This window comes from Rhodofomes roseus (assembly GCF_022264815.1).
Source record: "Rhodofomes roseus strain CIRM-BRFM 1785 chromosome Unknown C8Q71scaffold_17, whole genome shotgun sequence".
In the NCBI taxonomy this organism is placed as follows: Eukaryota; Fungi; Basidiomycota; class Agaricomycetes; order Polyporales; family Fomitopsidaceae; genus Rhodofomes; species Rhodofomes roseus.
The window spans coordinates 295,447-310,817 of NW_025952973.1; the positions used below are offsets into that span (position 1 = coordinate 295,447).

At 55.2% G+C, this 15,371-nt stretch overlaps 6 protein-coding genes across 6 annotated transcripts; 2 read left to right on the plus strand and 4 right to left on the minus strand.

Annotated features, from left to right (window-relative positions):
* Positions 1 to 3,791: 3,791 nt before the first annotated feature.
* C8Q71DRAFT_772300 (glycoside hydrolase family 16 protein) lies at positions 3,792 to 5,588 on the plus strand. The gene is made up of 5 exons (XM_047924404.1): positions 3,792 to 4,399; positions 4,454 to 4,741; positions 4,808 to 5,014; positions 5,081 to 5,191; positions 5,251 to 5,588. Exons 1-5 carry the CDS (start codon positions 4,037 to 4,039, stop codon positions 5,461 to 5,463), a joined length of 1,182 nt encoding a protein of 393 aa, XP_047776460.1. The 5' UTR covers positions 3,792 to 4,036; the 3' UTR covers positions 5,464 to 5,588.
* A 738-nt stretch (positions 5,589 to 6,326) lies between these two features.
* On the plus strand, positions 6,327 to 7,648 carry C8Q71DRAFT_838833 (uncharacterized protein; the record flags this gene model as incomplete). Its single annotated transcript, XM_047926491.1, has 4 exons — positions 6,327 to 6,500; positions 6,560 to 6,838; positions 6,895 to 7,284; positions 7,346 to 7,648. The coding sequence occupies 4 exons, from the start codon at positions 6,327 to 6,329 to the stop codon at positions 7,646 to 7,648; spliced, it is 1,146 nt and encodes a 381-aa protein (XP_047776461.1).
* C8Q71DRAFT_909307 (Alpha/Beta hydrolase protein) lies at positions 7,401 to 10,442 on the minus strand. The gene is made up of 8 exons (XM_047929036.1): positions 10,332 to 10,442; positions 9,571 to 9,828; positions 9,478 to 9,513; positions 9,171 to 9,420; positions 8,836 to 9,117; positions 8,411 to 8,779; positions 7,891 to 8,349; positions 7,401 to 7,829 (listed from the first exon to the last, which is right to left on the minus strand). Exons 1-8 carry the CDS (start codon positions 10,415 to 10,417, stop codon positions 7,761 to 7,763), a joined length of 1,809 nt encoding a protein of 602 aa, XP_047776462.1. The 5' UTR covers positions 10,418 to 10,442; the 3' UTR covers positions 7,401 to 7,760.
* A 754-nt stretch (positions 10,443 to 11,196) lies between these two features.
* Positions 11,197 to 11,939, minus strand: C8Q71DRAFT_725513 (uncharacterized protein; the record flags this gene model as incomplete). The annotated part of the gene is made up of 5 exons (XM_047921705.1): positions 11,197 to 11,377; positions 11,437 to 11,495; positions 11,553 to 11,747; positions 11,797 to 11,813; positions 11,876 to 11,939. The coding sequence occupies 5 exons, from the start codon at positions 11,937 to 11,939 to the stop codon at positions 11,197 to 11,199; spliced, it is 516 nt and encodes a 171-aa protein (XP_047776463.1).
* Positions 11,940 to 12,240: 301 nt separating this feature from the next.
* Positions 12,241 to 13,237, minus strand: C8Q71DRAFT_712144 (NAD-P-binding protein; the record flags this gene model as incomplete). The annotated part of the gene is made up of 2 exons (XM_047920839.1): positions 12,241 to 12,754; positions 12,822 to 13,237. 2 exons carry the CDS (start codon positions 13,235 to 13,237, stop codon positions 12,241 to 12,243), a joined length of 930 nt encoding a protein of 309 aa, XP_047776464.1.
* Positions 13,238 to 13,547: 310 nt separating this feature from the next.
* C8Q71DRAFT_712413 (Alpha/Beta hydrolase protein) lies at positions 13,548 to 15,140 on the minus strand (the record flags this gene model as incomplete). The annotated part of the gene is made up of 7 exons (XM_047920855.1): positions 13,548 to 13,619; positions 13,677 to 13,860; positions 13,919 to 14,031; positions 14,083 to 14,201; positions 14,260 to 14,314; positions 14,365 to 14,667; positions 14,718 to 15,140. The coding sequence occupies 7 exons, from the start codon at positions 15,138 to 15,140 to the stop codon at positions 13,548 to 13,550; spliced, it is 1,269 nt and encodes a 422-aa protein (XP_047776465.1).
* Positions 15,141 to 15,371: the final 231 nt, after the last annotated feature.

Genomic DNA, 15,371 nt, shown 5'->3' on the forward strand with positions numbered 1-15,371 from the left:
GCACGTACCTGCAGAGCGAGCAATTATGCACCTACTTGCTCTTTGGTGGCTCAGCGCAGCCGCACGCGGGGTAGGTGCAGGAGCCGCCGTTGGCCTGGACGTTCGCGCAGGTGGCCTTTTCCTGCAGTCGGGCCCGCTCAGTATCCGCCCTGCTTCACAGACAACCGCGGCGCTATACTCACAGACATTGTAATTTGCGAGGGTTGTGGAGGGTCGAGGGGTAAGTGGCTTGTGTAGTCGAGGACTGACGACTAACCTGCGATGTCTCTAGGCATTATATACCGCGACGTATCACGGCATCTACAGAGGATGCACCGCGACATCCTCGTGGCGCTCGTTATGCTCCGGCTCTCATTGGGGCAGCATACACCCAATAGTGATCGATGCTTTAGTTGAGAACGGCTGGAACTGCGTCAGGAGTACACAGGTACGTTTCCGTGACATCTCCGCTGTGTAGGGTTGGTCCGGACCTTATTCGTGCGCAGCGAAGCTTCGGAGGTGGAGGCAGCGACCACCTCGTGGCTGATCTTCCTTGTCAACCGTATCTCGGCCTGATCTACCAGTAACGGATGATACCAAAACACTGAGTCCTTTCACAGGATGCCTCAACACTGGGGCTCCGCTGGCGACTCGGAGTAGGCTGTCTGCGCTGCAAAGGAAGCAGTTCTCGTGGTCACCGCGATGACTCCGCTGGACACCAAGGCACCGGGTGCACTAGCCTGTTAGTAAGTGTTCTTGATCCGACTTGCAGTGACTCAGGAACGTTATTGTCGCAGTATGTGCGCAGCTTAAATGAGCTCGAAGCCTCGTTCTGGAACACGAAGGGATGTCGCCGTACTACGGTCAACCGGCAATTGAACTGTCGTCTTCGATATGCCACGTGCTCGATATATGAACTATGAAGACCTGCGCCTGGATCGTGCCGCTCGGTCTGGATACACTATCGCCCACAGCACACTCTAGTATCCTGGAATCAGATTTCACCACCTCGCAGCTTGAGTATCGACTCGGAGCATACATCACACTGGCTGATACCAAAGCGCAATGCGAATCAGCACTGCCATAGCAGCCAGAACAACCACTCCCGACTCACTTCCCCTTTCAAGGTGCCATCTTCTCCTCACGTAAACCTTACCGGCGCGCCAACCGCTGCGCGTTTTCCGCATCCATCGGGGGAGACCGTGTCAGTATGTGATTCGTTACACTCTTCTCAGTACGCGTTCTCACATAAGCTCCGTCGCCATTCAGTACGGGCTCGACGCGCATTCAACAGGACAGGCCAGCACAGTCAGATCAGCTCCGAACAAATGCTATTCGTCAAACGCGTCTACAAACAACCCCGAACTCCTCGCTCCGAGGTTCTCATGCTGTTCGAAGCAGCCGTGTCAGCGTCCCCAATGGTCTACAGAGTTGAGCAGGACACACCTGTAGAGCACGCGGGGCGGGCGAGCTTTACTTGCTCTTCGGGGGCTCGGCGCAGCCGCACGCGGGGTAGGTGCAAGAGCCGCCGTTGGCCTGGACGTTTGCGCAGGAAGCTTTCTCCTAAGGTACAACGAACGTGCCGCCGTGTCAGCCATGTGCGTGCTCTCTCGCGCTGCGGGAGACTCGGGACGCTACTCACAGACATGGTAGTGTGTTGGTGTGTGGTGTAGTCGAGGACTGAGAGATAGCGGAGAGGCGGGGCTGCTTTTATATGCTGGGAGGAACGGGGCGTCGGTGGGTCGTCTGAGGAGGGTCGTTATGCGCGAGTCGGCATTGGTCTGGCGCTCTGCTAACGAACGTACGCCCATTGGTTGTACTCTCTTGCGCTTCTGAGAGCTGACGGACCTTGTGCGATAGTGACCACGGCGCAGATAAGGATCAAGTAACAACCAGGATGCTATTCGCGCTACGTAGTTGCAGTTCGTCGGGGATGTACGACACAGATGTGCCAACTCGGGCCTTCCAGCTTCAAGCTTCAAGCTTCAAGTTGCCACCAGCATCGACGTCAATGACAGCTGTCCGCCTTCGGGCCGACTTGGAGGCATATTCCAGACACGGGAGCGGAGCGAAAGTGACTGTATGCACCTGGTATGCACTGTCAGTGCGTACCGGCGGGTGCTCATCATATACGGTGATCATTCGCGGGAGTTTGAGAGTGGTAAGCCAACGAGTCCGCGGCAGATCATCACGCACTGAACGCACTGTTCTGAACGACACAACATGACTGCGCTCCCACACCAGGCCGCTGCCCGGCTGTCGCCATTCCCATCTACGCGTCGGTACGTCCTACCATGCCTAATACTATAGCCTGAAGCGAGGTATGAGAGGCTGACGGGGATGACAGAATAATGAAGGGGAGGCGTATCAACGCTGGGCTTGAGCAGTTCAGCAAAGTGATGTCAGCGCCTTTAGATGCGTTCGGGAGACACTGTGCCCCCGTCCCCTGACATATCAACTCCGTCCTGCCTGTTTCTACCATTGTTCTCGACAATGCTGCTTTGCTTGTATGTTGGGATTCCTTCGATGATTCCTGTGAAGGTTGACGCCCTACTCACCATTCTCACGCATAGGTCCAGCGCAATGACCTCATGCTCGTACACCATGAATCCGGTGCTTGGACCGAGTTGATATCTAACGGCTTCAAGCGTGCATTACTACTGGGGCGCCCTGGGTACAACAGACTGGGCCGGCGCGGCGCAGCCTCCGTCAACATTCCTGGTCTATCCATCAATGTATACGTCGGTTAGATGGACCTGAAGTCTCACTCCGTCTCCTGCACGGCCGCACTACCATCCTGCGCGGCCGCACCGTCATAAGTCGGCCCGGGCACGATCACTGCGGTGCGATCACGACCGAGAAGCTAGGATTCGACTTCGGAGTACAACGCACGGCCGTTGTCGTTCGTACCTCCTACAAGCGTGTGTCGCACGCATTCAGGATCTGTGCAAGGCGTCAAGTGGCCGCGATTTATATCTGTCTTGACTTCCAGGCCATGTCCGACTGCTGCTCTCTGTTGCTACGGCTTGGCTCCCGGTCCTGTGCTTCTCGTAGAACCGGACTTGTGATGTGCCCTCGTCATGTCTGTCACGGACAACCCCGAAGATGCACGCTATCCACTGTCTTCCCCAGCCTCGCGAACACCAGGCTCTCGAGTTTCACCAGCACACCTTCCACCCTACCTACATCCTCCTCAGGCGTGAGTATCTGTTTCACAGGTCCCCGAGTATATCTCTCACTAACATGTGCGACACGTTCAGTTTGACTCCCCGTACTTCACTTCAAGTACCAGCCGGCGGTCACTGCTCTCATCCCTGGGTAGTGATGTAGGTGTTCGTCCTATGTCACAACGCCTCGTCTCCGTCGGATTGCTCAGCATATGCATTGACTTCATATTGCATATATGAATGTTCGTACCCGTGGAGTGCTGTTCTTACTCACTGAAAACAGTGCGCGCGTCTGCGCTCTCACAATTACCATGGCATGAGCCATAGAGCGTATTTGATCATAGGCTAATGCCTCGGTGGACTGTGACAAGACCAATGTCGCTGTTCTGCGGGATCCGAAACTAGATGGCTGCATCACGAATCATTGGACTGACCATCATCGTAGTTGCCTCTCTCAACAGGAACCTGGCCAATGGGGCGTATGCGTTTCGCCAGATGACGAGGAGGTCGACGACGATTTCCACAAGCCAGACGTGCTCGACAAGCCATCTCAAATTCCTCACGGCGAATTGACGTTGACAAGGCGTGCCCTCGTGAACGGCGGGTTTCTCATCGTCGTTGTAAGCGCATTACTGGCTCTATTGTAAGCTTGCTACGTATTGATATTACCGGAGTGCCACTGGCATACTGATGCATTTTCAAACAGCGTAGGCTCCCCGATCATCTCCTACTACCGTAGTGCACGCTTGGGCCATCTCGGTGTATATGGTATCGGAGGCACGAATGCGTCGGGACAGGTACCCGTCATCCCCGGCAACTACGGACTCATCGACCGGGATACTCCAGAGAGCGCGTACTATAAGACGTCGTGGTACAACGGCAAGACGGAGATGACACTCGTGTTCTCGGACGAATTCAACACACCCGGGCGCACGTTTTGGCCGGGCGACGATCCGTACTGGGAGGCGGTGAACCTGTGGTACTGGGAAACCGAAAACCTCGAGTGGTGTCACCCCAGCGCAATCCAGACGGCGAACGGGAGCTTGGTCATCACGCTGGAGCAGAAGGAGATGAATGGTCTGAACTACACTGGCGGAATGATGACTACGTGGAACAAGTTTTGTTTCACGGGCGGCTACGTGGAAGCGAACGTGAGCCTGCCCGGCTTGAACAACGTTGTTGGGCTCTGGCCTGCGATCTGGTCAGTCGGGAATCTCGGCAGAGCAGGGTATGGCGCAAGCCTCGATGGCTTGGTGGGTTCATTTGTCCCCTACCGATGATACCTCACTCATGATCCTCCGCAATAGTGGCCATATACGTACGACTCCTGCGACGTGGGTACGGTCGCGAATCAGTCCGTCAACGGCCAGCCCGTCGCAGCCACGACAACTGGGCCCTCTAAATACGGTGGCGTGCTGTCGTATCTGTCTGGTCAACGTCTGTCACGGTGTACATGTCCGGACGAGAGTCATCCGGGCCCAAAGCACAGAGACGGAACGTTCATTGGGCGTTCGGCGCCGGAAATTGACATCCTAGAAGCACTCATAAGTGGAAGCTCGCCTGTAGGGCAGATCAGTCAGAGTGGACAATGGGCAGTGAGTATGCTTTGGCTTATATGTCCCGGAAGATGTCAGGCTAATTCGGGGATTCGCTGGACATAGCCCTTCAATGCAGGATACGAGTGGTACAACACAAGCGCAAATGAAATTATTTACAACGCATCAGTCTCATACTTCAACAATTACACCGGCAGTGTCATTCAGCAGGCGACGAGCGTACTCTCAGAGGCCGACCAGAATTGCTATGAATACGAGACAGGGTGTTTCTCGATCTATGGCGTAGAGTACAAACCCGGCTTCGACAGTGCGGTAAGCTCGAGTCATCTTTTGTTAGTGATGCTCAGGAAATGGAGAGAACTGACGTCGCTGGCATAGTATATGACGTGGATATTGAACAACCAGGCGTCTTGGACGCTCAACGTCGCAGGCATGAATGCGGACCCGGGGGTGAATATTTCCCAACGTCCGGTACCGCAGGAGCCCATGGTGAGTATCCCGCGAGATCGCATAGCCCACCACTGAATCCATCTCACGTCAAACCGCAGTATCTCATCATGAACCTCGGGATGTCCTACAGCTTCACTCAAGTGGACCTCGCGAACATACCCTTCCCGGTTCACCTCCGGGTGGACTACATTCGGGTATACCAGCCAAGCGACTCGATCAATGTCGGATGCGATCCAGTCGACTTCCCTACGGCTGCGTATATCAATAAGTACGCGGAGGCGTACTGGAACCCAAAAATGACGACCCACTGAATATCATCCTCGCCGTGACTCCTTGGAGTGAAGACATTATTATCTATCATTTGGTGTAGACACATTTACTGTTAGAATGTGATAAGTCCCAGTACCTCTTATAGCATCATTTAAGTTATGCAGCGGAGTGGTCTCGTACATACCCATCCGTGTGCCGGAGCGGTGGTGGGGCCTGGTGGGGTGCGTCCACACGAGACCACGGCGGAGCGGAAGCAAACGAGAAATGCTTGAATCGATTCAGGCCTCGGCCTCAGGCCCGCGCCTTGCCGGATGCCCTCTGATCGGGTATCATCGGGATCGGAACAGACGCGGTCACGGGATTGACGCGCGACTCGAGTGCACCGTTTTAAATGACCTTTGGTTGACCTCAGGCTGATTCCTGAACTCGCCATCATTCAGTCATTATAAATTGGCATCCGACTCTGAACAATCAGAGCCGAATGCCAACCCAGGTAACTTAATAAAGGTCAGCAGCAGACCCGCGGCCCAGCCTGAGCATTAGGAAATAGTCCAACGCGAACATCCGTCCCGACACGGCTATCGCACTGAGGCGCAATCCTCGGATGTATGCTACGGACACGGATGTAGAGCATGACCTTCATGCTCGACATCCGTGTCCGTAGCGTACATCCATAAATACGCAAGAGTTTGCGAGTACACTCTTCATCGCCTTCACTGCTCCAGCTATCAGCACCTCAAGGAACTTTCACAAACGCACCATGACCCTCTCCACCGCCAAGTCTCTCCATACATTCTCTGGCCTCTTCCACACAGGCGGCAAACTGCACTACGTGCGCGAGCCCGAGGTTGCCTTCGACACCGTCCTCGTTGATCAGGCGGTGCACTGGCTCGCACTCGACAACATGTGCTCTCAGCTCACAGAGCAGGAGGAGACCTGGAGCTTGCGCCAGTTCATGTTCAGGTGTCACGGGTATATGCTCCGCCCACGGCTGCGCCCTGGTTGGATGCCATCGTGGCGACTCGCGGGCGAGTACGCCAATCCGTTTCACTTTGAAGACTCCAAGGCTTTGCCTAAGGTATGTCGTAACGCACATGAGCTGCCTCGTGTAGATGTTGACCACGCCGTGTCGAGCAGTATAGGAGTGATGTCGTCCGCGGCGCGATTGATGCGAAACGCATCTCAGACGGCAAACTGGTACATATCAAGTGCATCAAGAGTAAGAGTGCTGAGCACCAAATCGCGAAGATGCTACTTGGGGACGATGCCACAAACACAATGCCTGTGATTGACGTCTTCGAGAGTGAAGACAACCACAAGGATGCCTTCATCGTCACGCCCTTCCTACGGAGTGCGGACAGTCCTCCATTCGAGTCGGTCGACGATATCCTAGACTGCGGAGAGCAGCTGCTGGAGGTGGGCTCTTCTTTCTTTAGCACATTCCATATGCTATAGCTCACTGGCTACTTCAGAACCTCGTTGCGCTCCATGCCAAAGGGATCGCTCACCGCTCCATCACAATGCGCGACCTTGCGCTGGACGCGTCGCCACTCTACCCGCAAGGTTTTCACCCTGTCCAGGACGACTGTCTGCCCGATGCAGTGACGCCTACGAGTCCTTTGTCGCGTAGGCGCGCCCGGGTCAGCTACTACATCATCAACTTCAGCACAGCCATGCGGATGCCTGAGCCGTACGACCGCACGAAACCAGCTATGCTAGACGTTGGGAGTTACGCATGGCACGGGCGCAGCGCGACACCACCAGAACTTGTGGCGGTCAATATGGGCCTGAGAACGCAATACAACCCGTTCTTGTTGGATGTCTGGCTCCTGGGGTGCGCCTTCAATCGTATGTTCGCTCAGGTGCGATGCTTGCCGCTACATCGACTAGCTACCTTCAACTCATGACTGGGCATACGATCAGACATACAGCAATGTCAGCCTGTTGGACCCACTCATCGAGCAGATGTGCCAATCCTCCCCAGAAAGCCGGCCAGATGCGGCAGAAGCACTGGGACGATGGCGGGACATACGCGCACAAGTGGGACACGTACATAGGCGTCTGGGGGAAAGGGAGCAGTTCCAATGGCCAGGAAAGTCTCCCGTTCTGGACGTCCGGTCAATAGCACTGGCTGCGATGAAGAAACATAGGCTTTCTGGTGCGTCTGGGTCGAAGGGACGAGGGCTATACAAGCATGAGGAGGGGAGACGAGCACTAGTAGTATGAATACCTGATTGTCAATCACCGCAGGCGGTGAATTTGGAGACTAGACTGCAATAGGCGGGATGACACTAGGATACAATTCGATGAGTGACTGGAGTAGCCATGAACCTCGGCCTCAGGGCCAAGCAAATTGCTGCTCTAGAGGATTGATGTGCTGGTAAACATAGCCGAACTTGTCAAAGACCTAAATATACCGACACATCCTCAGCAATCGCACTGACAACGAAACGCGCTCAACGGGTCACCTTGCACTGCTGCTCCTGCATCTCACTCAACCCACCCGAGACCTCCACCGACGCCGGCCACGCCAGAATCTGCGCCGCCTCTGCGCTCGCGTTGAACGCCGGCCACTCGTTGCTATCCGCGCTCGGATCCAGCGTTCTCGCAAACGCATTCCAGCTCCTCTCCACCAGCTGCGCGAGGTCCAGGTCTGCGGTGGTATTGAACGCCTGGCCGAGCAAGCTTGGGGTGCCGAAGACGTAGGGCAGGTCTTCCTCGTGGCAGACTTGCTGGCGCCCCGGCGACTGTGGCGTGCAGACTGTGGGGAGGCCCTCACGCGGGAGCCCGCGTCGGAACTCGAAGAGGTAGGTCGTGTTCGGGAGCTTGCGCGCGATCTGTAGCGTGGGACACTTGAAGGTGTAGAGCGTGATGATGTAGGAGACTGTATTACGGACAGTGTCCGGGTCAGAGGTGTTGAGCGGGAACTGGGTCGAAAACGATCAGCTGCTCGTCCGGAGGGAATACACGAAGAGAAGTATGACTGACTAGCGTCGAGTTGATGATGGTGGTGGCGAGATCTCCTCCGAATGCCTCGAACAACAAGTTGTCATAGTCGCTCTCGGGAAACGGGCTCGACACATCATCGTACAGGAAGAGCGTGCCGTCGTCCTCCATCGTCCCCATCATTATCGGCACCGGGCTGGGCAAAGTCCCGTTATCCAAGAGGTCGTTCAGCTGGCCCAGAAGCATGGTCGCGTTGATACTTGGGAGCCAGACCTCTTCCGACAGGGGCTGGCCATTGTAGACCGATTGGTTCGGGCTGAAGTACACGATCACGTCCGTCGCAAACGCGGACTCGGGGAGAGCACGCAGGCAGCTGACATACTTTGCCTCGTCCGTGATCGAGCAGTTCAGCTGGTCCGCGAGAACGGGCGTGATCCACTCGGAGTAGAACGAACGCGCAGACCGACCGGGAAAGACTCCATAGTCGCGGCGTGGAACAGGCCCTTCGCCGCGGGCGAGGAAATAAGCGCACCGACAGAGGCAGCACCCGCGCTCTCGCCCATGATGGTCACGCGCGTAGGGTCTCCGCCGAACGCAGAGATGTACTTCTGTACCCACTCGAGGGCCAGAATCTGATCGGAGAGCGTCTGGTTGCCGACAAGAAGAAACGGGGAGGCGAGACTACCCAAGGACCCAAGACGGTCGTAGGAGCCAAGATGGCTGGCAGCTCCGGATACGTAGGCACCTCCCTAAGGGTTGCATTAGTCAACTAGGGTGTGCAGTATTAAAAGGAGGGCCGTACATGAATCCAGAAAATGACCGGTCTAGTTTCGTCGTCTCCTTTGTTCGTGGGGATGTCAGCAGCACGCAGTGATGGCGTAAATATGTTCAAGAATAGGCAGTCTTCGGACTGTCGAGGTCCCGGCACGACTATGCCGAAGTAGGGCTGCATGCAGGAGGCACCGGTAGTCAGCGCGGACACATTATTCGAGCCATTGTATGCTTGAGAGGGCTCGAAGCGAAGAGCGCCGACAGGAGGCACAGCGTACGGGCTATGATGCAAACCAATATGTTAGAAACGTGATGCGCGGACAGCAGATAGTACTTACATGCCCAAGAATCGGAATGTGCGGGCGTCGCGGAACCTAACAATAGCAGATTGTCAGTAGTTGCACACCTCAACAAAAAAACGAACAATGTACCCAGTGATAGTGAGATCTTCGGAGGAGACTATCGTCTTGTAGGCATCTGGAACGGACGACGCAGGAGGCGACGGGTCGTCAGCACCGATGGTAAATGGTGCCGCCGTTTGGGTGCATAGAATGGGCAGTTCCGAACTGCAGTCCACCGATGCAAAGCCTTGAGCGCGCTTGACGTATGCGATGCATCCGCCCGAAGAGTCCGAGCCGTTGACCCAATATGCATTCAGAGGAGATCGTTCGTAAAGTAATGTGAGAAGACTAGGATACGAAGCATTAGTTAAGGAGCTTTGCGGGAGAACCTGCTCGCTCAAGCGAGCACAGGCTACCAGCGCACCGGCATATGTCGCCTGGGTATTGATCAGCAATGCGCCGGTGGTCGCGTTGGAGGTGAGGTCATTAGGGTGGTCATTAGGGTAGAATATGTCGACAGAACCAACATTCAAGGGTAGGAATATGATCGCAGGCACGACCCGAGACAATGAGCGAGGTAAGAACGAATGTCGAAAGAAGTCGCGCTTGCAATTTGCGAAGCCCCATTGTAGTGTAGGATTTTCTTGGCTATCATTGAGACGTCTGCTCCTTTATACCTAGTCAAGGTCAAGGCCCGAGTTTCCCCCACGTTATGGAAGTCTTCACGCAAACGACGTAAGGCTCTGCGGCCCATCCGCGCCCGCGATCAGCTCGCCGCCGCATCAACTAGAGGCACGCCAATTAAAGCTGCCGCGATACAAACTAGCTCTAAGTTTGGATTCCGGGCTCACCACGGCCATAGTTGCTGCGCACGTGTGTTGCGAAGAGTCCAGTAGTGCAGGGCCTTGCCATTTACTGGTGGCGGCTGTGCTGGCATAGTGCTGGCAGATGGTGAGATGGACGCGCTGGCGCTCAGCCACAGACGCGTCTGAATGGCGGCAGCCCATCGGGATCTCAACAAGCCGATCGGCATCGATGCCGCTCCCGGCCGCTCCTCCCACTGCCACCCCGCGAGGCGCGAACTAGTACCCACCCGCTTTGTATTTCCCTAGTTCTTCTGTTCCGTCGACCAACTGAAGAACACAGAGGCAATCCGAGATTGTTTGTTGGGTCCTGTGGCGATCCGAGGAAGACGCAACGTTGCATGATGCGTCAACGTATTCAATGACGGAATTTAACTCTCCGTGACGTCCAGTATACGTAGGATTCTTTTTATGGCGAAGTCAAGTACTCTGCATGTTATATGCATATCACACGGTATCTGACAAACGGTGTGCTCTGCACGTACCAGTGGCTGAACAAGAGCACTCCGAGATGCAACTAGTTAATCCTGCTTCTCGTGGAAGGCCTGATATATCAGGTCCGCAACCGACTGCGCCGCGAACTGGTCCGCCATGCTCTCCCCTAGGACCACGCCTGAACGGCGTGTATCCAATACGGACAGTACTGTCTCCGTCCACAGCCCATCCTCGCCACGACCGCCTTCGCATAGCGTTCCGCTGTCGGCGTGACCAGCGTCGATGGGACGCGCGGCGTGCTGGACTGCACCTGGGCCGTGTTCAGGTACGCGAAATGCACGTCCGTGGGCGTGTCCCACACTCGCTCGTCTGTGTCGACCCCACGAGCCAGTGCCCTCATGAATGCTTTCGACCCGGCTTAGACAGCCAGTCGGGCCGGCGACAGCTCCCCCGCTTGAGACCCCATGAACTGCACAAGCACAGGCCCTGTCCTCGAGGACAGATGCAACTGCGACAAAAGGGTGTGGGTGATCATGCGAGGAAAGATCGCGTTGAGGTTGATGATGTTCATGAGTTCTGTTTTGCTCAGCCCATTGATCCTGGCGCGCAACGACACTTAGAATGATCCAACCAATTTCTGCGAAGCATTGAAACGCACTTCTCTTCGGTCAACTGCGAACTGCCCACATTATGGAGGACCACGGTAATGTTCAGATCCTTGAAAGCGCGAGCACGCGCTCATAGTCATGATCCGCTTTAGAGGCGTCCGCGTACGATGAGTTTCACGTTGCGAGTCCGCGCCGAGCCTTGAAACTCGTTTTTGACCTTGAGCAGTTTCGCTTCATTGCGGCCGTGCAGGATCAGGTTGAAGCCATGATGGCTGACAGTGACAGTGAGCGCATTCCGTGATATCCCGACCAGCCGCATCCGCCGCAGCGACTCTGAGAATGCGTCTAAATGAGCATGACCCTACGAATCCTTGCAGTACAGGATGGGGCCATTCTGTCATCATACTTACAAAGACGATGCAATCATCTACAGCATTATCACACAGAGCTGGCAAGTTGAAGTTCGACCCGCCTGTGATCAAGGCTTACACACACGAATAGTACGACCCTGAACCAATCCTGAACTGTGAACAATTGTCAGGGCGGACGTCATGACCTCGTCTTAACTTTGAGCTTCAAACGTCTATTAGCTGTGGGGTAGCCCGTAGTCACCCGGCTGCAGCTAAGATAATCGATGAGCACACAAATACCTGCATGGAAGGCCGGACTGTATTCACCTCTTCCTTTGCGCCCAGCCAGGGTACCGCGGCGCATGCGGTGAAGGATTTATCGCGCGGATGAAGCTCTCTATATAGCACAGCTTGCGGAAAATGTGATGAGCATCTTTCATACAATCATTCAAGTCCTAATGGGAGCAACGCCTAATACACACAGATCATCGATTGCTCACCCTCTCAAGCCTTCTTCTCGTGCAAAGCAATCAACTCCGGGATTGCCCCCGCCGCATACTTATCTTGCATACCCTCCCCCATGACTTCCGAGAACCATAGCTGGACGGCATGCACCCAAAACGGACAATACTTCCTCCACCCACAGCCCATCCGCGCCACAATAGCCTTCGCATACGTCTCCGACGTCGGGGTACCCAGCGATGCAGTTAAGCGCATGCTATTGGACTGCACCTGGCCCGTCACGAGGTACTCAAAGTGCACACCCGTCGGCGTCCATACCTGCTCGTCAGTGTCGAGACCACGGGCGAGTGCCTTCAGGAAGGACTTCGAGGCACCGTAGATGGCGAACCGCGGCGGGGAAATCTCGCTTGCGAGAGACCCCATGAATTGCACTAAGACGGGTCCAGTTTTGGCGGAGAGCCTGAGTCGGGGCAGGAGGGTGTGGGTGAGGTGGAGAGGAAAGATCGCATTGCGGTTGACGATTCCCGCTACGTCTGCGTTGCTGAAGCCATCGATTCTGATGTACATACAAGGGCGTTAGGTGTCTCAAGTTTGCCTGGAGTACGGGACACAAAAGCACGCACCTCTCCTTGGTGAAGCCCTGGTTTCCTACATTGTGCACGACGAGCGTGATGTTAAGGTTCATGTAGGGCGCCATCATGCGCTCGAAATCATGATTCACGTCTGAGGCGTCTGCGAGGAAGTAGAGCACATCGCGAGCGCCGTTTCTGCGAACCTCCTCCACAACCTTGCGAATCTTCTGCTCATTGCGCCCGTGAAGGATCAGGTTGAAGCCCTGGTCGTATAGCTCCTTCGCGAGGGCCTTGCCAATGCCGTCCGATGCGCCTGTGATGAGGGCGTATGTTGGTGCAGCGTGGAGGTATTTGTGAGCAGTGCTCGGGCGGAGGAAGTAGAGCCAAATGAAGTTCCAGAGGCGGTAGAGCAAGGGGACGAGGAGGACGACGCCAATGACTGCAAGGATTTCGAGGGCAGAGAGCATGGTTGCCTGGGTAAAGCGACGTGGGGAAAAGTCGACATCGTGGTCGTGTGTCCCGACTCCGGAAGCGAACACCATCGACATCAATAATCATCAGGACACGGTCACGGGGGCGGGGATCTTCCCTGATGAGCTCTTCATAAGCTCACGTAGAATTTCAGCATAAAATTGCTCCGATGGACCACAAGGTGAGTCGGAGGTTCACATCGTGACATCACAATCATGCTGAGCGCAGTGCATGCCCATAGGTGGGGATCATATCATCTAAGATGTCAGACTAAACGCACCAGAACACCAGTATGATACAGTGAAGTCATAGTCCATTATATGCGCACGACGACGTCGAGACATTACGATAGTCACCAAACTCCCAATTGAAACAATCCTGAAGTCGACTGTGAGTGAGCGTGCATCGACAGACATCGACGAGTGATACACTTACAACGCAATCCTCCTCCTGAAACAAGTCTGGAACAGCTTTGTGCGTGCCGTTGTCGCCGTCCCCTCCATCCCAGTCAGACACGAGCAACTTCTCTATAATCATCCTGATGCCGTGGGTACGGATATCAACGCTCCAACCTAGCTGGGACACCGTATCGTAACGGATGATCTTGCCGAGGTGACACCTGGTAAGACGATGTGAATCAGCTGTCAGGAACGCATGTAAAATAGGTGAAGCCGTACTTGGACTCCATGGCGTAGCCAGCGATGGCACACGAGGAGGCAACACCGTTACAAGTACCCATGGCTATGGGATCTGCCGTGTGATATACATGCGTGATGTGTTGAACGGAAGGCTACAGATATAATGAGAAGAGTGGTCACAGTAAAATATTCTGGAGACTTACAGGTGATGGCAGATGAAGGCGCTGGGCAGCCAACTTGTCACCGGGAGCTTCGAAAGCTACGACGGGTGCACCGAAGGTGACACCGATGAGCGATGCGAGCGAGCCACCAAGAGAGTGTCCTGGTATATGTTTGTGTCAAAGACTGTGCACCTACAGGGGCTTGGAGGTGTGACTTACCGACTAGCCAAATATTGGAGTTCGGATACATGTAGGTTACATTATAATACAGATTCTTTCGTCCTGATCAGCGAATGACGCAAGTATTAAACTGGGCACACGCACCGTTCCGACGGAGTAAAACAAGCTATCCTCAGCGAGTGACTTCTCCAGGCATCCCTGGTCGCACTTGTAGCTGCCCTCGTAGCATCCGCAGACGGGCGACCACGTGGGCCCTACACGCGCACAGCAGCACGAGAACAGCAGGTTATCGTTCACCTTATCCTTCTTGGTGGTAGGCCCGCCGCCGCCCACGAGCCAGCCTGCAGAGGTGCCCTTCACAGAGATAACGACAGTCGAGTTGTCCGGAGTGGCAAAGACGTGCCCGCGGAATCCGTCCGCATCTGGCTCCCAGCCAAATGGGTAGGTCTGTCCATATGTAAATGAAGGGTCTGACACGAAAAGTACATCATACGTACATCGTTAATCCAGTCCGGTCCCAGGTCGTACCACTCGCTATCCGTCGGCTCGGAGTATGCATTGTTCGTCATCTTCGCCAACGTCAACAAGGTATCCCGATCCTGTATGTCCGGCCCCACTACTTCGACCTCGTCCCATGATATGTTCGTCAAGCCCCTGAATCGTGCGCTCGAGAATGAAGCGTGCGAGGCCGGTCTGTGTACGGCCACGGGCTTGGTGCTGACTCCGTAGTCTTCCGCGGCGAAGTTAGATGACCCAAGGCGTACGTCGGAGAAGACGATTCGCGACGAGTTCGCTAGCGCGTGTATGTGGCGCAGCTCAAAGCGTAGTGGCGGAGGTGTTGCATGCGACGGGCTGTCCTTCGACCACAGGAAGGATGCCAGGAGATACTGCAGAGCATTGGGAAGCAAGTTCGGGAACATGTGGGAAGATTATGAGCTTCCGTCAAAGCTGAAGCCGTATATAAGGTGGGTATAGCACAGAAGTAGCTCGCCCCCCTGCAGATCTAAGAAGCAGAGGCAGGGCACAGAGGGGAGAGGATCGACTGAGATGACCGTAGCAGTGAAGGTGTGACAGGACACCACCGGAGGCGCCCATAACTGCGAACATGCATTTCACGTGCTTTGACCTAGTGTAGATCGCCGACGCATGCC

What these genes read in the sequence shown, in the direction of transcription:
- C8Q71DRAFT_772300 (XM_047924404.1), top strand. Translation starts at nt 4,037, where the DNA reads ATGACACTCGTGTTCTCGGACGAATTCAACACACCCGGGCGCACGTTT. An exon ending in GCGCAAGCCTCGATGGCTTG is followed by an intron (nt 4,400 to 4,453) that starts GTGGGTTCATTT and finishes CCTCCGCAATAG; the next exon opens with TGGCCATATACGTACGACTC. An exon ending in AACCCGGCTTCGACAGTGCG is followed by an intron (nt 5,015 to 5,080) that starts GTAAGCTCGAGT and finishes TCGCTGGCATAG; the next exon opens with TATATGACGTGGATATTGAA.
- C8Q71DRAFT_909307 (XM_047929036.1), bottom strand. Translation starts at nt 10,417, where the DNA reads ATGCCAGCACAGCCGCCACCAGTAAATGGCAAGGCCCTGCACTACTGG. An exon ending in ACATTCCGATTCTTGGGCAT is followed by an intron (nt 9,421 to 9,477) that starts GTAAGTACTATC and finishes TTTGCATCATAG; the next exon opens with CCCGTACGCTGTGCCTCCTG. An exon ending in CGGTCATTTTCTGGATTCAT is followed by an intron (nt 9,118 to 9,170) that starts GTACGGCCCTCC and finishes TGCAACCCTTAG; the next exon opens with GGAGGTGCCTACGTATCCGG.